Here is a 25406-nt window from a genome sequence, read left to right on the forward strand (position 1 = left end):
GAAATAAAAAAGAAATAATTGAGTATCATTTTGATGAGTATCTGTTTCTGTTTTGGTGCAGCTGTCTCTGTCCTGCAGTGTGGCTTCTTTCTGGCTGCCAGGCCTCAAATATCGTCATTAAAGTCAGAATCAGGTTTGTTGCCAAGTAGGTTTTCATATACAAGGAAGGAAGGAAATAAAGATGAAAACAAGGACTGCAAGTCAACAAGCATAAGTAGACAATATATGAAAAATAGTATAAAGACAACAGTAGACAATATGACTGTTATTGTTCATGGAAGCTGTACAGTTTATTTAGGAATGTGCTAAATATTGTCCAGGGAATTAACAAAATCCAGAGGTGTCCTCTTGGAGCTTTTGTGTGAGGCATTTTTGCAGATTTTTATATAATTTAAGGAACTCACTTTGGCGGCTTGTCGCTCTATTGTAGGAATTCCAGCGTAGACTAAGTTAAGGACACATACTCCATATTTACAACTCAGGAAGGGATGTAAAAAGGTTTTTAAATTGGGCCAGATTTTGGACTCAAGAATCTGCTTTCACGAAAATCCAAAAACCCCACTAGAGCAGAATTTGTCTCGATGGCTGTCAAATGTAGAAGAAATGCTACAGAGAACCTCTTGCCTTCAGTTAGTGCAGCTTTAACTCTCTTTTTAAACTGAGTCTGAGTGTAAAGCCTCAGTTCAGAGTCGGGAACTGGAATACTGGATCAAAATATCAAACTACACTTAATGGACTGTTTGATCTTGCTGGCCACAGAACTGTTACAATAGCCACATGGACCCGGTTTCATTTAGTTACACTGAATAGCTCCATCTGATGGAAATGTTAAATATTACATTTTCTCTCTAAATGTGTGATATTGGCTGAACCAAATCATCATTGTAGGTTTTCCGGAATCTTAAGGTCTGTTTCAGTCCGTCCGTTCTCAGTCAGGCTGGTTTGGGTTTGAATTGGGAGTTCAGATCTGCAGAGTGGCGGACAGATCACACGTTATTGCACTGGGACGCTCAGTTTGGTGTGAGGAAGAAACTACTGCACGTCTCCAGATAGGAAACAAAAAACACATCAAACTCTTGACAACGCACAGAAACACTGAGATTTTCTCCAATATTCAGTTCATATGAAAGTGAGGGGCTTCTTTAGGACCGCCCTGCAGCGTCGCGCAGTACCTGAAATGGGCCAGTACTCAACAACTACTCACTTCTGATTTTTGTCCACATGAGTACCCTTACTTTTTATTGCATACCTCAACTTCTGTGTGTGTCTAGGAAGCCTACACACCCCTAAACACATAACACATAACAGTGCCGTTAGGATATAATAATACATAATAATACATATAATCTCTCTTAATGGCTTTGGTTAGGTTTAGGCATTAGGAGTGAGATGGTTAGGGTTAGAAAAAAACGTCAAGGTCAGAGCCAATCAGAGGCAGAACACTGATGGGAAAAACACCTGTGTAACTGCGTCTCTGTGTAAACACACAGCTAGCTTAAGGCTGAGAAAACAGCACTGAACATGTCCTCGTTAAAATGGATCAAAAACACCAAAAGAATTAGGGTTAGCATTGTGTTGAATTAGGGTACTGGAACCTTTTTAGGTCCAATTCAGACACCGGTGTCTTGTCAGGAAAAAAAAAAAACTACGTCAAAAGTACTTTACTGTGATAAAATGAAAAAAAAGTGGAGAATCCAGCTTCAGAGGAACTATAGTGTGAACAGAGAGAGGACCTATCAGAGCTGAAGTGGACCAGAAAGAGAATTAGGTCCCTTTTCTGTTGGTCCACTTTAAGAGGACCAGTTTGGTTCGTTTTGGGTCTGCACGCTATGGTAGAAACATCTTATTGTGATAGATATAGAAAATGATACATGATTAGTGTGGGAATTATTATTTTTACATCACAAATTTAATTTTTCACTGAAAAAACGATTAAACTCACGACGATGTGAAATTTGTTCAGGTCTTTACCGAACAAACAAGATTCTCTTAAATCTCAATAACAAGATTTGTAGGTCAGAGCATCTCTGCAGCACCACAATCCTTCATTATGATGCTGTTTGTCACACACTTTACCCTCGGGATTATTCTGGGATTTGCTGTATTTTGATAATATTTTGATTAATTGTGCAGCACTATTTAAAAAGGACTATCACCCTGGGGTGTCCTGAAGATGACAATCTCAGTCATTAAGTTACAGAGTGGAACTTTATGATCAGCACACATCATATTGGCACAAACTGGACTCACTGAGAGACACACAGCATTTGAACTGTCTTCCTGTAACATTAGCATAATGTCAACATCATCATTTAGCCGGCTGAGTGCTTCCAGACTCGCTGACCTCTGACACACATTCGTGTTTCAAGAGCATTTAATTATATAGATTCCACTGATTGCTTTTCCAACTGTTACATAAGATGCTCGGGTTGTTTTGACTCCCCCGCCCGCCATTTTACTTGATAATTAATTTGTGCAAGCGATTGTGTGCAAGAGTCTCGGAGAAAGAGAGTGAGTGGACGCATTAGTGTTTCAGCTGAAGTTAAAACTTTAGCCCCGGCAGCTTGGAGGCCACATGCACCTCCGGGACTCACACAGATAGCCTGGTAGCTCCTAAATGTGCTAGCTCATTAGATGTTAGCACCTCTTCTCTTCATCAACACGTCTGCTGCAGACAGAGAGAGAGAGAAAGGTCTGAGATATTAGTCTGGGAAAGTGATAATGACTCAGTGAATCCCCTTTCAGATGTTCAGGCTGCCAGGAAGCGAACAGCAGGAAGCTGCACCACAGCTAACAGGTGACCATGCTGGGCCTGCTACCATTGTATTAATCAACCCATAATCAGGAGATGCTTATTGGAATGGCTGCAGGCCCTGTTCTGCTCTCCCTGCACTGTTGTAATTGCATGGAGAGCTGGTGATGGCAGTCGTCATCTCACAGCGTAATGGAGGAATGTATCCATGGGGAAATCAAGGCCAGCCTCCATTACTGGTTCAGTCCGACAGTACGGGGCAGGCAGCGAGGGCCAGAGGAACTCGGCTCTGCTCATGTAACCCTGATAATCATGCTAATGAGAGAGCAGTGTGGAGCGCTGAGCCACGGCCAATCACCAATCTCAGTTCAATGTTCGTGTCTGAGCTGCTGTGTGTGAATGTGAGAGGCAGTTGTGTCCTGATATTGATTTCAGCTGTCTTGTGTTGGAGTGGGACCCGCACAGTCAGAGAGAGAGAGATTAAATTTTGATGGATTGATGAGAAAAAAAATGACAAGACATGTGCAATAACACCAGAGACGAGGGTCAATAGATGGATAGATGGATGGACGCGCACGTGTGCACATAGTCTCCTCGCAGGTCTGACGTCACTGAGGGAAAAAATAGCACATGAGAACGAAAAGGTAAGCTATTTATATCTTCTCCATCTCCTTCCCTGTGGTATACAAATGCTGATATGCACTTTGTTTCCAGCACAGAACAGGGTTGGCTTAACGCAGTGCTGTAGTACTCGATTGTGGTCTCAAGACGTTTTTTTCTGTTGCATCTGACTCGCCCATTAGTCTCGACCGAAACTGAAGTAAGTTCCTCCTTCAAAACAAAACCATTGATGAAGTGCAGTTTAAATAAAAATCTCTCTCTCCGAGGAGGAGGCTGTGGCTCAGGAGGTAGAGTGGATGATCTACCGATTAGAAGGTTGGTGGTTCGATCTCCGGCTCCTCACGTTGCATGATGAAGTGTCCTAAAGGCAGATATTGAACCCAAAATTTCTCCCGATGCTGCATCATCAGTGTATGAATGTGTGTGAATGTGGCATGTAGTGTAAAGCAGTTTGAGTGGTCGGAAGACTAGAAGGATGGTATGTGAGTGCAGTCCATTACTGTCTAGAACAGGCACTGACAGTCAGTGTAGCTTGCAATCGGATGCCTGGCTGCCAAAACTCATCTCACTGTCAAAATAATTGTGTTTTTCTGTCTCGGTCATTTGGACTCGCTCTTGTCTTGGACTCAAAGCTCTTTGGACTCTGTCGACTTGTCTTGGACTCGACAAAGGTGATCTTGACTACAACACTGGCTTAACGGAAAGGATTAACTGCAGTCCCTTCTCAGACAGCAGGCTATGTTGTATTATTCAATATTTCTGAGCAGAAAACCACGCAGAAAATGACCGTCGTCTTGTTTTGTAGGTACATTCTTGATGGACGGTAGCGGTTTCAAGCTCACAGACAAACACCGCATGTCCTGTGATTGCTACTTTAATGTGAAGCTGCAGCTGTAGGAAATGTTAGGTTTACGTTAGCAGCAACTTAAAGCTGGGGTAGGTGACACTGGAGGAACTAGCAAGAGATGGTTAGATTTTCAAAGTATGCTGGTAACTGGTTAAATGCAGTTTCTGTAACAGTAAGACTCTCTCATGTCTCACTGCAAAACGTTGAGTTATAAGGCACTTTTACAGGAATTTATATGGAATAAAGTAGTTTTATTATATTAAAGACTGTTAATTGCACAGAAAAGCACAGCATTCATATATTTTAATGTGGCAAAACTGTTTGTTTTGATGGTAAAAACTTGTATTTATACAGTTAATATGTACTAATAGTACTAATATCCTTTTATCATAGTAGTAGAAAAGTTGAAGATGAAGATGCGTGAACTTCCCACTTTCAGCAGATGAATGTGAAAACATCCTTCTAGTCTCAAACTCCGCACATAGAGAGATAAGTTATCCTTGTATCCTTGTGTCCCTGTAGCGATCCATTCGCCCCATTTGACCCATCATAAGTACTTGGAGCACATCTGAACTGGTGCTTTGGTCAAGGGCACTGACTGGAGAATCAACCTAACCTATGTGTTTTTGATGGCGGGGGACACCAGAGCACGTAGGTGAAACCAATGCAAACACAGTGGGGGGACATACAAACTTGACACAGAAAGGCCCCAGCTGGGATTTGAACCCAGGACCTTCTTGCTGTGAGCCACCGTTCTGTAACTTTACCCTCAAACACAGACTGATTGACAGTATAGTATATCATAAGACTGCAATTACTATGAAGGATCACAGCACCCACACTGGTTCAAGAGGTGGTGACGTCCATTTAGAGTTTATTCCAGATCTCTGAGGGGGTTCTTTTAAAGCAATGTGTTACATGTGTAATATTCTAGTGATAATCCAGGGTGATTTTAAGATCAATATCTAACAGAGTTTAAACATCTGTTTAAAAATGCCTGCTCAGAGTCCTGTTTTGATCAGCAATCATGCTGTTGCAGATGTTGCTCGAACTCCAGCTGAGTCGCTGCACGAGAGAAGCAGGTGTAAAAGATAGAAAGCAGCACTTTGAATGATTTTTTGCCTCTTGATTCTCAAAAAAAAAGAGCATTGAGTACTTGAGCCAGCTTGTATTTAACCATGCATTAGTGGTGCGGCAACAGAACAGGCAGCATCATACTGAAATTACAGTGCCAATGCTGTAAAGACCAGAATTACTGGCTTTAAATGCTGTGCACACAGCTGCAACAACATTGCACCTTTTCTCTGGGTCCAGTCACATTGACAAATGCTGCTGCAACAAATCATTCAAGGACTCTGATCCAACATTAGTGTGACATTTTCTCAAATAGTGGCTGAGAGTTCAGGGTTCCTGGCCCTTTCTCATCACTCAAGGGCAACCTTTGTGTGAGTGGAGCTCTGCGATGGAGTTCTATGTAGTGGTGAGTTCAGGGACATAGAGGTTGTGTCTCCACATACTTTGTACTGCTGATCATTCAAGTGGCCCAAATCTGTTTTGTTCATATGTGACTTTTTTCATGATAGTATGGACAGCACAAATCACATAAAATCGTATCTTTTACATTCTGATTTCAGATTGTTTGCAATCACTCCTCAGTGTGAGCAGTCACAACAGAATTCATAAGACTTTCATGTCACTCTAGAACGACATTCATCACAATTCTGCGCTGAGAAGAGTCAGACTCAGATGTGATGGAGGTTGTCAGTGGAGGGACAATGAAGTTTTAGTGTATAAGATTATCAGTGATCTGTTGCCATCAGAAATGTGTTTTAGACTGCCTGTATGCTAAGCAAAAGAAGGAAGTATGTTTTTTTTCCAGAAGCTTTTAGACTTTTAGACAGTCAAATGTCTAATGCAGGTTTAAGACACTTCCACGTTGGCTTCAGTTCACAGACCCGGAAGCTCTGTCCATTATAAAGTCATGGACGAAAGTATTGGCATACCTGGAACTTTTCCAGAAAATGCACCATTTATCCCAGAAAAGTGTTGCAATTACAAATGTTTTGGTATACACATGTTTATTTCCTTTAAGTGCATTGGGACAACACAAAAAAGCAGAAGAAAAAAGCCAAATCTGACATCATTTTACACAAACCTCAAAAATTGGTTCGGACAAAATCCTTGGTACCCTCAACTTAATATTTGGTTGCACACCCTTTGGAGAAAATAACTGAAACCAATCGCTTCCTATAACCATCAACAAGTTTCCTACACCTCTCAACTGGAATTTTGGACCACTCTTCTTTTGCAAACTGCTCCAGGTCTCTCAGATTTTAAGGGTGCCTTCTCATAACAGCAATTTTAAGATCTTTCCATAGGTGTTCTATGGGATTTAGACCTGGACTCATTGCTGGCCACAATTCTCCAGCGCTTTGTCTCCAACCATTTCTGGATGCTTTGTGAGGTATGTTTTGGGTCATTGTCCTGCTGGAACACCAATGACCTCTGACACAGACCCAGCTTTCTGACACTAGGCCCTACATTATGGGCCAAAATCTTTTGAGAGTCTCCAGATTTCATGATTTCATTTCAATCAATGCACCCAGTGCCAGAGGCAGAAAGACAACCCCAAAACATTTTTGAACCTCCACCATATTTGACTGTAGGTACCGTGTTCTTTTCTTTGTAGGCCTCGTTCTGTTTTCTGTAAACAGTAGAATGACGTGCTTTGCTAAAAAGCTCTACCTTAGTCTCATCTGTCCACAAAACATTCTCCCAGAAGGATTGGGGCTTACTCAGGTATGTTCTTGCAAACTGCAGTCTGGCTTTTTTGCCTCTGTGTCAGAATTGGGGTTCTCCTCGGTCTCCTGCCATAGCGCTGCATCTTATTCAGATGACAACGTATGGTTCGAGCTGACACCGTTGCACCCTGAGTCTGCAGGACAGCCTGAATTTGTGTGGAAGTTGACTGAGGTTGTTTATCCACCATTCAAACTATCCTGCGTTGCATTCTTTCATACATTTTTCTCTTCTGTCCACGTCCATGGAGATTTCCCACAGTTCCATGGGTTATAAACTTCTTGATTATATTGCGCACTGTTGTGGAAATTTCTCTGCTGCTGGTGAAGAATGAAATAGAGAACTTCTGCCGGCCGACAAGTTTATTTTCTTTGCAAAGAAAAGGTCAATCAACACGCGAGCGGTCAAAGATGAAGAAAGACCCCGAACATGGGGATATCTAAACATTTATACTTGAGGACCACCTTTTTCACACCCATTTGTCTGCTGTAGGGGTCTGGCCCTCCAGGAAGTGCTTTCTCACCCCTCTGCCCACTGCAGACATCAGGGCCGACCCCCTGCTGGTGTGTTTTACATATGAGGTGTCCTGCAGGATCTTGCATTCAGGTGCAAAGCCAAGTCCAGACATCACAATCTACAAAACACAAAAGGACCTGGCATCTTGTGTTAGGAAGGGGGAGGTTGGGCATCTGCAGTGGCTGAAACAAAGAAACTGAATCTACCATTACAGCACAGTTGACAAAGGAACTTTAAGATCTCTGGAGATTGACTTGTAACCTTGAGATTGTTGATATTTTTCCACAATTTTGCTTCTTAAGTCCTCAGACAATTCTCTGCTCTTCTTTCTCTTCTCTGTGCTTGGTGTGACACAACACAAAGGTTGAGTCAACTTTTATACACTCTAACAGGCTTCAGTTTCGATTTCTATATTGCCAGCACCTGTTACTTGCCACAGGTGAGTTTAAACTAAGATCACATGCTTGAAATGAAATTATTTACCCACAGTTTTAATAGGGTGCCAATGATTTTGTCCCGTCGATTTTTGGAGTTTTGTGTAAAATGATGTCAAATTTGGCTTTTTTCTTCTGCTTTTTTGTGTTGTCCCAATGCACTTAAAGGAATTAAACATGTGTATACCAAAACATTTGTAATTGCAACACTTTTCTGGGAGAAATGGTGCATTTTCTGGAAAAGTTCCAGGGGTTCCAATACTTTTGTCCATGACTGTATATACTGTCAATGCCTTCCCCTAATCCTTGTGTATGTCTAGAGACCAGAAATACTGGTTGAATTTTTTTGTATGTAACTGTCTGTGTACTTCGCTTTCCTTAAATTGCCCCTTGATGGATGAATATAGTAGCACAATTAACACTTTTAACAACCATCCAGCCAAAAGAAATCATCATAAACGGAGGATATTTCACTAAAAAGTACATCCCTTATGTCCTCGTAGACAGGACGGCAAAACCAAAAGTGAACCTCATTCTCAGTTTCACTTCGATAACACAACAAAGTCTGTCCTCTTCTGGACTGGCAGTAAACCTACCGGTCTGTGTGGCTGCTGGTTCCTGGTTCCTGGAGTTCAAGTTATACCTCACATAAGGTTCTACACTGCAACTTTTCTCTGTGAGACAATAAGTTTGTAATGTTGGTTTATACCATATATCAGCAGGCTCTTTTTCTATATACATGAGAAATAATTTACTCCTAATCTTTTGAATATCACAGAGTAACCCTGTTCTGGAAATAAAAAATCGTTCAAATAAAATAAGGATTTCAACTCATTAGCTCAGGAATGACAATGTCAAATGTCCCAGTTAAATATCAGACATGTAGTTTTGCATGTATCTGTGTATGTACAGTCTCTTTAATCAGGTTTTGAACTTGTGTTCTAAAGTGATAAACCGATTCTTCAACTCTTTGCATTTTTATTTTCACAAATTCCCACAGTGCTTCAACTTAAGCGACAACGTCAGTTCCTGGAAATGCTTCTCCAATACAATCACCATTTTATTTAACATTAATTATCTTGTTTCTAATATGTCAACTCAGAAAATCCACAAATGTCAATTTTTCAACAACATTTTTCCACATCTGGAAGCCCCTTTCTCTAATTTAACGATAGCTAACCATTACACTAAAAAAGTTATGTCTTATCAGTCAGTATCAGTGTGCACCCCATGGACTAAGACTGAGTCATTATCGCATTGGTTCAGGTTTAATTCCATCCTCTTTGCTGCATGCCGCCCCCCCATTCCTGTCAGTCTCCAGCTGTCATTATCACAATAAGGCAAATTAGCCCCCAACATATGTATATACAAACAGTTTGAATATCAGAAATGAGCAAAGGTCTAAGTGTCTACTGAGAGAATGAATAGAATATTCTAAAAGATGAATAAAAATGTAATCTCTGCTCCCTTATTCCTCTGCAGTGCCTTTCCGCGAGGCTCCAGCCTACTCCAAACGCCGCCGGGGACCGTCTTCTGGCAACGGCAGCGGAAACGACCAGTCCCCCTCCTCGTTATCAGCGCCACGGGTCCTCCTGCGTTCCAACAGTGACAACAACCTAACAGTCAGTCAGTACCAGCAGCAGCACGGTTCTCCTGGCAACTGGGCCCCCCATCTGCAGCAGCACCAACACACCCAACCCCACCTGCACAGGGCCCCCCAGCAGGGTCACTCGCAGCCTGGCTCCTCAGCATTACATCGCAGCCTGTCACCCCAGCTGCTCCAGCAGATGCCCAGCGGCAGCCCCAATGGCAACGTGGTGGTCCGGACCATGGGGAGGGGGGCGAGGAGCCGGTCACCCTCCCTCAGCCGGCTGGGGGAGGAGGCCCGACGGGGTATACCCTCACAGCGCCAGCCCAGGTGAGTCTCTGCACCACGCTGGAGAGTGTGGAGTTGTTTGTGTGTGTTTGAGTGAGAGAATCACTTCCACTTGGGTTTTTATTCTCCTTTTTCTGTCCATCATGGAGGTCACAGGTGTACATATGACTCAAATCTTTTACTGTCAATATTTGGCTGTCGTGTTCCAGCACAGATCTGGTCAGGGCTTGCTGTTTGCTGTCATCACTATCACTTCTACACCTCCGTGTCTGGAGATTATGCTCCAGACCACTGCATGTTTGGCAAATTCTGGGGTTGTGTTCACAAGTTTTGAGACATCTGTCTCTTAGCAATATCTCACAACCCATGATCTAAGGGTGGTTTCGGAGGAATCTGATTACCGACCTGCTGCATGCATACTCAGAGTTACTGATCTGATTTCCTGCATAATCTGGTTTCTCTGATTCAGCTGGTTACTTAAAGGGGAACTGCAAAATTCTACTGCATATGTCAGCGTTGTTTACAAGTTAAAAAGCGACAGCTGAATCGCCAACCTCCGATTTTTGGCACCAGGTTTTGACAAAGAAGAAAAAAGCTTTTGCTTATCTTGAGTCCGACGATGTTAAAACAGTGCAATGCTTAATCATACAGTACTCTCTTAAGTGCATCATGTAAACACAGTGAGGGAGACTTTAGACTCAAAGGGAAATTTTTTATATTTTTCAGCCTGGTCTAGTTCTGAACGAGAGGGCTGTAGCCACAAAACTGCTGCAAAGTAATCCTCATGGACACTTGCACGCCATCAAAATGTCCACTAAAAGTGTTTTTGCCACTGTCACAAACCGGACAGGCTCAGCTTATTACCAAACTCTGTTGACACAACCAGTCATTTAACCTTGCAGATTATCATAAAACACACTTTAGACTGGACATAAACAAACCCGGCTTTGTTAGTCTTTGTTTGTTTAAAGTTATTTTTTGGGGCTTTTATTGCCTTTATTATAGTGACAGCTGAAGATAGACAGGAAAGGGGTGCAGAGAGAGGGGATGACACGCAGCAAAGGGCCACAGGTCAGATTCGACTGAGCTAACTGGGCGCCCATCTTTGTGTTTTTGTCGACAGTCGTCTTCCATGAAGTCCTCAATGTTGACCCGCCATGTTTCTACAGTAGCCCAGAACGGACAAACCGAACACTGGCTCTAAATAAAGGCGGCCGTAGTTTGTCCTTTGCACTTGTAACGGGAGGGTGAAGCGATGGAGTTGCGATCTGCACCGCTAGATGCCACTAAATCCTTCACACCGGTCCTTTAAAATGATATGTAACAACTAGAAAAAATATAATCTTGCGGGCCGGATTATATAATATTTTTGACATTATGTTGCAGGCCAGAGGGAGGGGGTTGGAGGGCCGGAACTGGCCCCCACTACTTCAAAACCTGGACCAATAAAACCTAAAACTACCTGCGTAACGAGAACATTTTTTTTTGGGTGAACTTCCCCTTTAAGCATGGCCTTCCTGATGAGAGCTCCCAGAGTGTGTCTCCTCAGAGCTCTGGCAGCGTACAGCCTTCATTTACTGTATATACAGTGTACATCCTACCTCACCATCCCCCACGCGAGATGATGTATGACGGGTTCCTCTGGGAAACGTGCCATCAAAAAGACTCCGGCTTCCTACTGTAGCTACGGCAACCGTTGCTATGGTTGCATACAGACACTTTGCAAATGCATGCAAGTTTGTTTTTTTTTTATGTAGAATGTGCGCTTCATATACCTGCTCTCAGGATGCTCATCCCAACTTTAACTCTGTGTGTGTGTGTGTGTGTGTGTGATTTCACCTTCACCTGAGTAAGTTCATTCACAAATGCCACCATGTATACATGTGTGTGTGTGTGTGTGTGTGTGTGTGTGTGTGTGTGTGTGTGTGTGTGTATGAGAGCATGTGATGCAGCGGAGGATTAAACTGTGACGGCCGTTTATCTTGGAGCGATGTTACTGTCAATCCCGATTAAGACACATGCTCTCTGGCCTCTTCCTCTACCTCCTCCTCCTCCTCCTCCTCCTCCTCCTCCTCCTCCTTGGCAGATGGACACATTTGGAAGCACTCGGCTGCAACAACACTACCCACACTCTGTAGCTCTGCCTCTGTCCAATGTCGAGGAGAGGAGAGGAAAGGGGAGATGCGCTGTGCGTTTTAGAAAAAGATGTGAAGATGAAGCAGTAGAATTAAGACAGGATGAGGAGCGGAGAAAGGAGGAGGAGGCCGCTGAAGGAGAGAGAATAAAAGCGCAGAATGAGGGGTTTGGAGCGAGGGTGGAGAGGACGCAGGGGAAGACAAGTGAAGGAGGAGATGAAAGAAGGGCCAGAGAAACGGGGGAGGACAGTTGCCTTTGCTTCGGCAGTAACATGAACATCACTATCATGTCTTTTGACACACTTCACTTAAGAACTCGGGGGGGGGGCTTGTAGAGAGAAAGACGACAAAAGACGTGTTTGTGTGAACTGACAGCGGTTTAGCACTGAATCTTGAGGACTCTTGTGGAGTGAAACTGCCTTTCCCATGTTAAATCTGAGGGACACTGTCTTTATATCTGGTGTTTCGTGGATTTGAAATATGATACTGTAGCTTTGATTTGACATCCGATAAAATATGTGACCTTAGCTCCAAATCCTTAACGGCATTTGTAACCACTCAGCAGGAGATCAGTTTGTCAGTGTGTCCATGATGCATTGATGGACAACCTGTCCTTCTGTAACAGTGAATGGTAAAATTGTAAATGTACTGCACTTATAAAGCTAATTTCTAATCTTCTGACCACAACCGCTTTTACACTACATGTCACATTCACACAGTGATGGCAAATGGTATGTTGCTCAAGGACACTTCGACATGCAGCAGGAGGAGCCGGGGATCGAACCGCCAACCTCATCTTATCACATCTTCATCCGCTTATCCGGGATCGGGTGGCGGGGTAGCAAGTCCAGCAGAGGACCCCAAACTTCCCTTTCCCTGACCACATCGGCCAACTCTGACTGGGGGATCCCGAGGCGTCCCCAGGCCAGTGTTGAGATATAATCTCTCCACCTGGTCCTCGGTCTGCCCCGTGGCCTCCTCCCAGCTGGACGTGCCAGGAACACCTCCCTCGCCCTGGAGGCATCCTCACCAGATGCCCAAACCACCTCAACTGGCTCCTTTCTACGCAAAGGAGAAGCAGCTCTACTCCGAGTCCCTCGCGGATGTTCGAGCTTCTCACCCTATCCCTAAGGGAGATGCCGGCCACCCTCCTGAGGAAACCGCTTGTATCTGCGATCTCGTTCTTTCGGTCATGACCCATCTCTCTCAACCATAGGTGAGGGTAGGAACAAAGATCGACCGGTAGATCGAGAGCTTTGCCTTTCGGCTCAACTCTCTTTTCGTGACAACAGTGCGATACAGGGACCGCAATACTGCCCCTGCTGCCCCGATTGTCCGGCCAATCTCCTGCTCCATTCTACCCTCACTCGTGAACAAAACCCTGAGGTACTTGAACTCCTTCACTTGGGGTAAGGACTCACTCCCTACCCGGAGTAGACAATCCACCGGTTTCCTGCTGAGAACCGTGGCCTCCGATTTAGAGGTGCTGATCCTCATCCCAGCTGCTTGACACTCAGCTGCGAACTGATCCTGAACCGCCAACCTTCTGATCTCTATAGCTCTACCTCCTGAGCCACAGCCGCCTGCTTTATTTCACTTTGAGCAAATTACCCAGTCAACATTTTTCAGTCGACAAGACGTTCAAAAGTGACTGTGCAAAAGACAAATTGGTTCAGAAGTGACTTTTTTTCTGGAACTATTTGAAGACATTGATTGAATGCTCACATTTCGACCTGTGGCATGTCGAAGTGTTCTTGGGAAAAATACTGAACCTTAAATTGTTCCTAATGCTGTGCATGTGTGACTGTGTGTGAATGGGTGAGTGTGAAATCTAGTACAAAGCACTCTGAGTGGTCTGAATACTATAAATAAGTGCAGTCCATTTACCATTTCACCAGGTTTTGCAATCGTTACATTTTTCAGCCTGTACAATGTGCAGATAATAGCCTATTGTCACTTTGGAGCCTAAAACTAAATGTCTCAGTTGAAATATAAAAAACTCACACAGAACATCGTAGTCTCCAGGGAGAAAGCTCTACGATTAACCCACTTTATCCTGTATGTCCCCCATATAGGTTCGGAGTAATCAAAGCTGTAACCAATACACATAAGTACACGCACATGCTCGTTACAACAGTAAACACAACATCTTATTTTACATTACTGTACAGAACTTCTCCCAGTACGGTGTCCTGGAAGCTTCTTGTTGACAGCTCGCAGACTTTATAGTTCAATATTTATGATATTGTATATGAAACACTGAATTTGTCTTCATGTAGACACATTTCAACCCTCCAGAGCAGAATGATTGTGGAGAAACATCCACACTACTCAATATCATCTGTCAACCTACAGCTGAACAAATTATCCAAAGATTAAATAAATCTGTCACACGTTGATGTTGTAATCACATTATATTATAATTATTGTCTGTAGAGTTTACGGTGACAGCAAAAGAATGTAAACTCTAAAAAGGTACAGTTTCTGTAAAAGTAAAACACCGCCATAGCTCACGGCAAAACATTGATTTATTTATTCATACGGCATAAAGAAGTTGTTTGCAGCGCTTTTTATACAGCATTCATATGGCAAAACTGTAAAATATGGAATAACTAACTGTAAAATCACCGGTACTGATATCCTTTTACTGTAATAGTAGAAAAAGTTTTACCATATTTATTACGGTAAAGTTCTGGCAACCATAGCTGCCATTCTTTTTTTTACTGTGTGGTTGAAAAGAGACGTTCAGTCTGAATATCAAGTTTTAAAGTAAAAGTCAACATTTAAATCCCAGTTCTTGCTCGCAGGGTTTAATCAAATTGCTCAGATTTTTATGCTACAAAGTTTTTTATGTGCATCGAGTTGTCGGCCAACATAAAATGTATGAACCCTTGTTTTTATGAAACACACAAATACCAAACATTTGTTCCATTTGTTAGTCAGATCAACACGTACCCCAGTGTGTACGTACTGTACTTGTGATTTGATAACGATAAAGAGATCATTCAAAGCATTGATTGTTGCAGTACATTTCCATACATTGGACACTGTATGAAACCTCACTGCTGAGTTGGCTGATTGGAGCAGAAAGTGTCACCAGCCTGATGGTGATCACAGTGATAACAACATGTACCAGATAGAGAGTGCATGTGAATGCAGATTCCTAACGAGGCACAGGAGGTAATAAAGACTCCATCATCCCTCTGAGTGTTAGAATTGTAAGGATTGACAGGTTTTATTAAGGTTAAGCCCCCTGATTTACACTGAAATCAGACACGGACCTTTGTTACATTATTATGGTTACCTGGGGAGGTCTGCTGACTGACACGTTGCCACAAGCTTTTGATTTGTCTTTGTCTTTTTATTTCCCACAGCTGTTGGGAATCATTTCTAACCCTGTATAAGTCCCAATTCTGTAAATCTTTCATTTTAGAAAATGAGCTGGTGCTGTTGCAGGTCACTGAAACACTGAATGATTCTCTGTCGGCTGTCACATTACTGGAATAAATGCACAGAAATATGATGCTTTCCAGGGTGGTGATACGTTTGTACAGTATGCAGGGGATTACAGACTGGATCTTTGACAGAGCTTATGTAGATTTATATACAATATGATGGATACAGATCCATAAACTAGTGGATTTATCTCAGGGTTCGAGTTATGTGGGAAAGCAGTGCAATCATACATCTGTGGGGGTCTCTAATATATTACCACGACCATTATTTATAATGACAAATAATTAATTCTCAATTTGATGAGTCTTATAAGGAGTTCGGTCTAGACCTGCTCTATTTGAAAAGTGTCCTGAAAAGAAAATAACTTGTTATGAATTAGTGCTATACGAATAAAACTGAACAGAACTGAGAATTATTTCCGTTAACGTTAACTATCTTAGAGTCTGTATTGACTGTTTGCTTTGTCAGTTCAAAGCAACTCCTAAAACAATGTATCCTCATATTAGTGGAGCACTACATGGCTCACCTACTTTTATAAGATAGCAGAACGGGAAGAATTCTCTCTCTCTCATGGAAAAGACACTGGTTAGGCTATTATTAATCTATCTATCTTATTTCAGAGACCCCCACGAAGCTCAGACTATAAGTGTAACCCTGATCTTTCCAATGGTACACAAGTTACAGGATAACAATATCCAAAGGATACGAAAAGAGCCTGTTACCCTGCTGCCGTCTGGCAAGCGATACAGAAGTATCCGCTGCCGTACCACCAGACAGCAGCGTCTTTCCTTAGGCTGTGAGACTGAAACCCATCGCCTGTAAGTCATCTGTCAACATAACGTTTGTTTTTGTGAGTAGCATAAAGGGAACTACAGCTTATTCTCGTACTACAACCCTGTGCTGTAAAATGATGAATCTACCTTGTAACTACAAAAGTAGAAATGGCTGATAATGTAGGTCTGTAACCTAATCACCCTTTTGTCGGTCATGTATCAGGACTACTTATCAGGGACATTTGTGGCCCCGGCTCTGCATAGTTCCTCTTGGCCCAGTTGTAGAAACCAGGCAATTAGTGACTTCTTACTGGGTCCCCCAGGGTCACATTCATATGATCAAAGTTGATATTTAATATAACATTTTTGAAACTCAAGTTTCAACAAATCCCGTAAAAAGACCAAAGCCTGATGTATGTTCTTCCTCCACTGTTGTCCAGAAACTATTGAAAACACATCAATGAGCCGCACTGTTGCACTGGGTGACGTGTTCCTTCATTAACTGTCATTTATTTTCAATTCAATCCCATATACGCCGTCTTGCTGCCCTGAATACTCACTAGAGCACCAAATGTGGATTAGTCCACCACTGAAAATAGTCCCCAACAAATGCACTACTTCAGTGTTTCTCAAACTTGTGTACTACCTTGCCTGTTAACTAAACTGTTGCAGAGCTAATTACTCCACTGTTCACTACTAATTGCAGCGTTTTTTAACCATTCATTTTACCTCCGCTTATCTCACCATCACACTTTAGCTCCTAACTAACACAGATGTATGCGTCCGCTACTTTCATGAAACAAATGTATCCAGTTGATATTAAGACGAAATATTACATTTTAAATCACATGTCAGCAATGTCATAGTTACAGTATTTTAATTTGAAATTCTGTAGTATTTTGATAGTATTATTATGTTTTCCTTTTTTATATATATATATTACAGAGAATCTTCCTGTCGTACTAGTGGTACATGTTCCATAGTTTGAGAACCAGTTCACTATTTGTGAAATCACTAAATCTTTTAACAACAAAACTTTATTCTTGTATGGGTGTTTTTTAAGATTCAGGTCTTTTGTTGGAACTAGTGAGCCACAGACAGTGTAAGGAAGTCAGTGAGAGAAGGACTAGTTTAGTAGAGATAGTAAATACTTCAGAATGACCTCAGGCCTTTATAGAGGACATTCAGGTTAGGACTTTTACTGAGACCTATTTATGTGAGCTCAACTCCCGAAGCACCACGGATGTATAACTGCCCTCATTTTTAAAATCCATCCAAGTATTGTTTAACTCTGTGAATATCATTTATATTTAATGAACTCACATTGAAGATCATTTACTCTAAAGCAGCTAAAATGGTGACTCTATGTTCGTGTCCAAAGTGAACTTTTTGCTGTCAGAGCTCTTCCAGGCATTCCCACCCTGCCGCCCTTTAAAGCCCCATTCCAGCTCTTCCTCCCTTTGCTTCTGCTTTCTTTCACTCTTCCTCTCCTACCAATAATCCCATCCCCCCTCATCCAACCTCCGCCCACACACACGACAGCGTCTCTGTGGCATCCCCTTGCTCCCACTTGACATGTCATTTGTTAGAATGCAACACACACACACGAGCCCACACACACACACACACACACACACACACACACACACACACACACACAAGTAATACACACAAACAAGCACACATGACAGCTGTCAGTCAGCCCCGGGGTGTCATGGCAACAGCTTCCCAGCTAGATGTGGTGAGAAATGAGATGTGTCCAGTGTCAGGACGGGCAGATCTGTAGCTGACTGGAGACTGGCAGTAATTCGACTTTTAACAGTGAACAATCTGTTGATGAACGCTTGCTCGCTCTGCTTTTGAAGACAGAAAATGAGACGAACCTGGAGGTTAGAGGTGTGTGTGTGATTCACAGATATTTTACCATCACCGTCTCTGTAGGTCGGAAGAAAGCAGAGGGTGATCTTACAAACAACATAAGATTTCCTCTGTGAGTTGGACGAGATTATCAAATTCCCCTTCGATTGATTCGATTGTGTCATAAAGCAACAAAACAATAAAACAGAAGAAAACTGTGGAAGATGGCCAAAAAAACTTAAATGACACATAGCAAAACAGTATATTAGGTAAAAAATAAGGATGAAATCATTGACTTATGTTATTTATATTTATTAGGCTACAGTGCTTTTTGAAAAATATTCTCTGGGTTGGCCATAAATCTTAAATTACAGTAAAAAAAAGAGAAGGTTTTTAAGTATTTAAATGCATCATGTGTATCCTTGAGGCTTCAGGAATATGTGATATTTGGAAGTTGTAATGTTTCTTTGCAAGCAATGTCCCTCTTTCCTGCATTTACTGACATGTGGATACCAGGTACGTTTCCAGAGGGGGCGCCTGGGGTGAGAAGCTGAGACACATACTTCATGCTACCCCTGCATAAGTCCGTGCCCCCCCGGTTGCTGTGTTTTTTGGCGTGTTACTGCCACCAACTGCCTATGAGTAGAAACTGTGGAGGAATTATGCTGTGTTCACGTGGCAGCCAGCTGATGTATGTTCTGGACAGCACGGGAAAAACAAACGATGTGTTGCTGTTGTGATGCCGTATTGTTTCCAAAGAATGGAATAAATGTATTAAATACAAATATTCCATGAACATTATTTATTATTATTCTCGTTTGTCCGGATTGTCCAAGTTTTCTCCGTGTGTGAGGGAGCTACGTAACATCCACTTTTAAATACCGTCACAGAGGATGATGATATTTTAGCTTTGGACAGCCACATCGTCCACCGTTACCGTTATTCTCTGCCGGCCTCACCTAAGTTTACCATCCTGCTCTCTTCCACTAACATGATATGCTGTATACCGTTTGTCTGATTCCATGTGAATGCAGCATCTGCTCCAAAATGTAACACATACGCCCTTCCACCATGTTCATAAAAATCTGGGCAGTAGTTATTCAAGGATTCAAGGATTCAAGGTCATTTAGAAGACATGGCAGTGAAATTCAAGATTCAAGATTCAAGAAGCTTTATTTGTCCTGAGGGAAATTACTGTGCAACAGTTTCAATAAAAAGGTGGTAAAGTAAAGTAATACAGGGTTAGAGTAAAAATAAGCTGACATAAAATAAAATAAAATAAAATAAATAATAAAATAAAGGCTAACATAAAATAAATCAAACAATTAACTAAATATAACAAAATGTAAGCACTTACAGGTAACATAAGTAGAAAAGAAGAAAACAAGTAACTCAATGTGACAAAATGCAACAAAAATTGCAGTTAAACGTAGGTACAGTATATACAATATACAACAATACGCACTGTGCAGTTTTGCAGCATAAATTGAAATAAAATAAATACAAACTAAATAAGTGATAAGGAGCGATTGGATAAAGTGGTAACAGTGGTAACAGTAATTAATTATTAACTAAGGTACAGTACAACTAAATAAAGTGATTTAGTGAAAATTGGGTAAAAAATGATAAAGTGACATTTGCTCAGGGCACAGTGTCTCCACTGTCCCTCTCGCGACCAGAGGTAGATGAGTTAAACAGTCTGATGGCCACAGGAAGAAAAGACTTCCTCTGGCGTTCAGTGTTACATCGGGGGGGAATGAGTCTGTTGCTGAAGGTGCTTCTGCTCGAGGTTAGCACCTGGTGGAGAGGGTGAGCGTTGTTGTCCAGGATACTGTGCAGTTTACACAGCATCCTCCTCTCAGACACCAACACCAAAGAGTTGGACCCCCAGGACAGAGCCAGCCTTCCTGGTGATCCTGCTGATCTTCTTGGCGTCTGCTGCCCTCAGCCTGCTGCCCCAGCACACAACAGCAAAGAAGATGGCACTGGCTACCACATATTTAGATATAGTTCCCTTTATGATGAATACAAATGGACTGAGTCATAAAAATAAAATAAAAAATCTGATTTGTATGATAAACCGTTGAGGAAGAATTTAATAATAACAATAAATCCCATAATCCTTCTGACCAACAAACAAACAAACAAACGGGACCAAAAACCCAGGCGGAGGTTAAAATGTGCCAAACCTTTTAGATTGCTTCCACTGCAGTTTCACTTTGATACTCATAAACACTGTGTCTTTATCTGTCTTTGTACCCGGCTGAGATCCGGTCCCGGTGTGAGCCAGACCTCCTCCAGATGTGGTGCATTTACACCTGCATTAACGTGTTTTTCCTGAGCCGGGATCTGACATCAGACACAGATTGCACATTAATAGCAGGTGTAAATGGGGTCACAGTCGCTCCCTCTCTCTCTCACGTCTGTGTGCACGTACGGCGATCAGTGGCTTCAGGCACATGGAAAACTGTAAATGTTGATTGTGCTGTATTTGTGTCTGCACTGTAATGTTCCTGTTCTCTCTCTCTCTCTCTCTCTCTCTCTGTCTCTCTCTCTCTTCCTCCACCCTCGCTCTCCCTCTCTCTCTGTGTGTCTCTCTCTCTCTCTCTCTCCCTCTCTCCTTCCTTGTCTCGGGTGATCATCCAATAATAGCACAAATTATGCACAGCTGGTATTAATCAACACTGTCTAATTAGCACCTCAAAGCCACCTGGGTAATTGCCAAAAAAGAAAAAGGGAAAAAAAAAGCATGAGGGAAAACATGGCTGCTGGTTTCTGTCTCTCAGCCGGTACCTGCTGATCCTGTAGGCCGGATTCATCTGAATGTGAAGTGGCTGAGTGTTTCTCCCACATCATTATACCAACAAGTACAGATTTAGAACAGTCCCACAGCAGCGATGGATGATGGCGTGTTTCTGTGTATGGGAGCATGGGTGTGAGAATTTTACATTTTCACAATAAAAGCACGTCTTCTAACAGAGACGGGGCACCGCTCGATAAAGGTGCTGTAAGGTGTGATGCAGTTTGATAATGTGCCTGTGTGGAAACAGCAGAGTAGAGAGTAGGGATGGGGATCGAGAACCGGTCCTAAATTGTGATGTGCCACAATTCAATCATCAATCAAATTTGCTGAATAAAACTGGGCTCAAGGAATTGAACACCTGGTCCAAATAGACGCCTGTCTCCATTAAATGGTGAGTTCAGGGATTAAACAGACACCTGGTCTATTACTAGAAGTTTATAACTGACAACGTTCAGAGAGACGTGTTGACACGGTAAATTGCTGGAAGGTGATCATGAATCAATACGGGAATCCACAAAGAATCAGACCAATAAGCAGAATCAATAATAGTAGTGGTACCAATTAAATCTTATCACTTGCTAAAAGAATCACTACATTAGTGGAAAAGTAGAAAGAAAGGTCGCAGATAAAAAAAAGTGAAAAAGTCGAGTTTGTTGTTAAGGAAGGATGAAGGAACACAATGATTTTACAGTTATTAACAAAAATGTTTTCACATAAAAAGGATAATTTCACATTCAAATCCTTAAAAAGTCTTCATTTTTTGTTTGGTTTCTCAGAGAAACTTTGTAGTGTCAAACTCTGCACACACACAGATGAACCTCTCTACAGGGTGAGGGATAAAAGGGATGTTTAGTCATCATATGATGTGTGTACAGATGTGTTTGTGTAGTTGTTGAACATTTCGTTTTCGGCCACTGGTTTGGTCACTATAGTAACTCTGCTGCTCTGTGAAACAGGGTTTGGACTGCAGGCCGAAGTGGACCAAATCACATGGAAGCTGATCTTTTCCATTCTGATTTGGGCCACTTTCACATGTGGTCCAAATCATTCATTCATTCATTCATTTGGAACTCATGACCATGATCACATAGTGTGGAGCAGTGGTTTTCCTTAAGGGACCCTTTTCTATCATTTAGTAAAACTGACAGCTAAATTAATTTACATATATTTTATGGATGTTTCATATTATATTTATCACAGTACAATAAACCAAAATAGTGAACTCACTAACTGCTAAAATTACTACAGCTTCTAATTGTAGATAGTTTTACTTAAAATTGTTGATGTAATTAATTTCATCAACTTTTTTGTGAACATACACTCTTAATAAGACAAAAGCTCCCCAGAAAACATGGAATGTGAAATATTGGGGTGTCTCTTAAATATTGACTTTTGCCACTTTTGCCACATATTTCAGATTTTGTGTATCTTCATTATCATGCTGTCTTTGCCAACAGTTTCACTCACTTTAAGATCTTTCTTTGTCCCACTCCCACTTATTCATTTCTCTGATTTGTAGTCAGCATACTGTCAGTCACAGTCAGTAAAATACTGAGCTCCCCTGAAAGCCATTGTATAGTTTTACATTAACACTGTGAACACTGAAACATTCAAACTCTTAAATATCTTCATACTTTACAAGATGAAATAAATGAAAACAGCATTAAAAGCTGCAGACATGAGACCAGCGGGGGAAAAAAGATTCAAATTGTGCTTAAAATAATGACAAATGTCAAACTGTGATACATTCATTCACTCATTCATGAAGTAAAAAGGTCGACTGGAATCACACAAGATGTCAGCCATCAAACAGCCGCGTCACCAGAGCGTTTTAAATACTACAGAGTGCACAGCTGCAGGTCTGTCCGTGGCGTTCCCTCTGTAAACGTGCATGCAGTCTCACTAGGTAGGGAATGGGGTTAGCTCTCCAAAGGCCCATGAAGGTTTGAGGAGGAGCGCAGTCTACAGGACAAGGTGACCCACTTACTTGAAAAAAACATTTCCTTCCTCTCTCTCAATCCCTCGCTCCTGCACTCCTTTTCCTCCCTTTCTCTTTAATCTCCTGGTTTTTCCATCGCTGTGGTTTTATCTCTCACTCTTCCTCTCGCTGCATCACTCAGATTGTGTGCGCCAGCAAGATGCCAAAAGTACATGGAGGAAAAGTTTTTAGTGTTTTAATTTAAGCAAAAGCTGTCCTTTGTGAATTTATCATATATTTGACAAGAAGAACTGACCACCAAGTGCAGCCATTTAGTCTGATATTTCTGAGTATGAGTATCAGGCACATTTAACTATGTGCAATAAAATGTCAACAGCAGTTTTTAATCAAACATAAATATAAACTGCTACTGATTCTTTTTTAAATCTTTATGATTTTAGATATTAGCACACCTTTGTCCTGACGTACTCACTGTGAACTGAGTAAAAACTGCTTGTCCTTGATGGCATTTGTTTTCCCAAGATATCACTCCATCTGTTATGGGAAGTGTTGTTATGGAAGTTGGCCACCAAGTGGCGCTACATTATCATGTCAGGTACATCACCCAGCACCACTGCTGTCCTCTCCGTGGCCACGTCTCGGCTCCACGGAGGGACGAGGGAGTTTTTACATACAACATATAAATAGAGTTAAAGTGTCTCTGGAGGACCTTGTGGATCTTTTGCCATCAAAATCTGGCATTTTTCTTTTTCACTTAAGTCCCGGCTGGCTCCCTGTGTGGTCTCCTACCCAGAAGCCACTGCAGCTCTATGGGTCATAGCCTGCCCACATTCTGCCCCACTTATTCCTGCAAAACACGTGCCTGCTGGCCCCTGAATATCTCCTCTGCATAATTGGTTTGTGCGTGTGTGCTTGTGTTTGTATCCATATGCATGAATACTGTGTGTGTGTGTGTGTGTGTGTGTGTGTGTGTGTGTGTGTGTGTGTGTGTGTGTGGGCCAACATGACAGCCCTTGTTGTTAATGCTAATTTGGGGAAGCTCGTAATGTTCCTTTCTTACACTGTCAGAGGTTTTTGTTTTTCCCTTTGAGCAGGTAGTGTGAAATGTTGTCAACCTTTCAACCTTCAGTGTTTCTCTGATTTCTCCTCTCGTAGCTTTAATTTCATCTAAAACACTATTTTCCACCGTGCCACACTGATTCTTCGCTGCGATATTGCATAATTTAATATACACATTTCTGCATTAAATATTTGTATTGCCACTTTAAATAGATTCGCAGTGTTTAATGCAGTCGGGGTGACAGGAAAACTCTCAAACTACGACTTCATGAGCTTCACCACATTTCCTGCAGGAGCATTAAATGAGGTGTTTCTGTTATTTTACCCACTAACTCTAACTGTGCTCTAACCTTCAGTCCTGACCCGTGGTGTTCTTTGTCTCTCTGTCAGTCCCAGCAGCCACGGCGAGGCAGTAGGCACCAGGAGGAAGCTGTACAGCGCCGTTCCTGGGAGGCATTTTGTGGTGGTTCGTCCTTACACCGCTCAGGCCGAGGGGGAGATCAACCTCTACAAGAGCGACAGGGTCAAAGGTGAGACGGGGATAGCCTTAGCTAGTTATTGTTTCATACCTGAGGGGGTCCACAGTCTCAGCCTCCATCTCCACTATGGCCAGTGTTGTAACTGTATGGTTAGCCTACAAATAAATAAAAAACATTTTAGTTAACTGAAATACAAAAAAACTACAGAATAAAACTATGCAAACTCTATATAAACTACACAATAGTGTGTACTTAAAATATAAAATAAAATAAAATAAAAAATATACAGAAAATGTTTTAGTGGTCAAATTTAAACTTTAAACTGAAACTAAACTGAACTGAAAACATTGAAAAATAAATTAAAAATAAAAACTATTAAACTATTAAAACTTTAATAACTGCCACAAACAGTTGTGGAGAAAGACATACTCTGTTGCAAGTAAAAAATACTCATTATGACCAATTTCAAAACAATATACATATAACTGATTATTGGATTATGATTATTGATAGAATTTGGTCTTGGATCATTTTAAAGACTTTATATATTTTCTATGTACTGCAGCTCTGGACAGCTTAACCTGTGATATCACATCATATTTTATTTTTTTGATTTGAAATGTAGTGCTCTAAAGAGTTTAATATCTGCATCCAAAATGTTGTGGAGTATAAAGTGCCATAAAACTAGCTGAGTAAGTGTACTTAGTTACATCCACTGACCCCAAGAGAGAGAGAGAGAAACAGATTTTGTCCCTTTGGAGGACGAAGGATGAATACCAAAAATCAAAAAGCAAATAAAAGCCCCTGATTCACTGCTGCCTTCATGTCATAATTGTGTCTGAAAATGAGACAACTGGAAATCAAACAGCAAATTACCATATCTGATGAAAATGACTCCCTCGGCTCTACAGGGCCTAAATACAGATGCCGAGGAATAACATCCTCCTCATCCGCAGACGTGGAGAGCTTCACACACACTGCAGCTCTGAGGCTTTGATGAATGGGAACATTATTTACTGAGAAATCAAGGAGGACATGCTTCTTCCCGGAACATCTATGT

General features: G+C 41.8%; 1 protein-coding gene across 1 annotated transcript in view; it reads left to right on the forward strand.

Annotated features, from left to right (window-relative positions):
* Positions 1–25406, forward strand: part of LOC127351354 (SH3 and multiple ankyrin repeat domains protein 2-like) — a 224346-nt gene that overhangs the window by 125773 nt on the left and 73167 nt on the right. The window contains exons 12-13 of the mRNA XM_051378830.1: positions 9452–9887; positions 24258–24397. Coding sequence (XP_051234790.1) covers positions 9452–9887; positions 24258–24397 — 576 coding nt within the window. The remainder of the gene's footprint in view (positions 1–9451; positions 9888–24257; positions 24398–25406) is intronic.

Source organism: Dicentrarchus labrax, unplaced genomic scaffold (genome assembly GCF_905237075.1).
Source record: "Dicentrarchus labrax unplaced genomic scaffold, dlabrax2021, whole genome shotgun sequence".
NCBI lineage: Eukaryota > Metazoa > Chordata > Actinopteri > Moronidae > Dicentrarchus > Dicentrarchus labrax.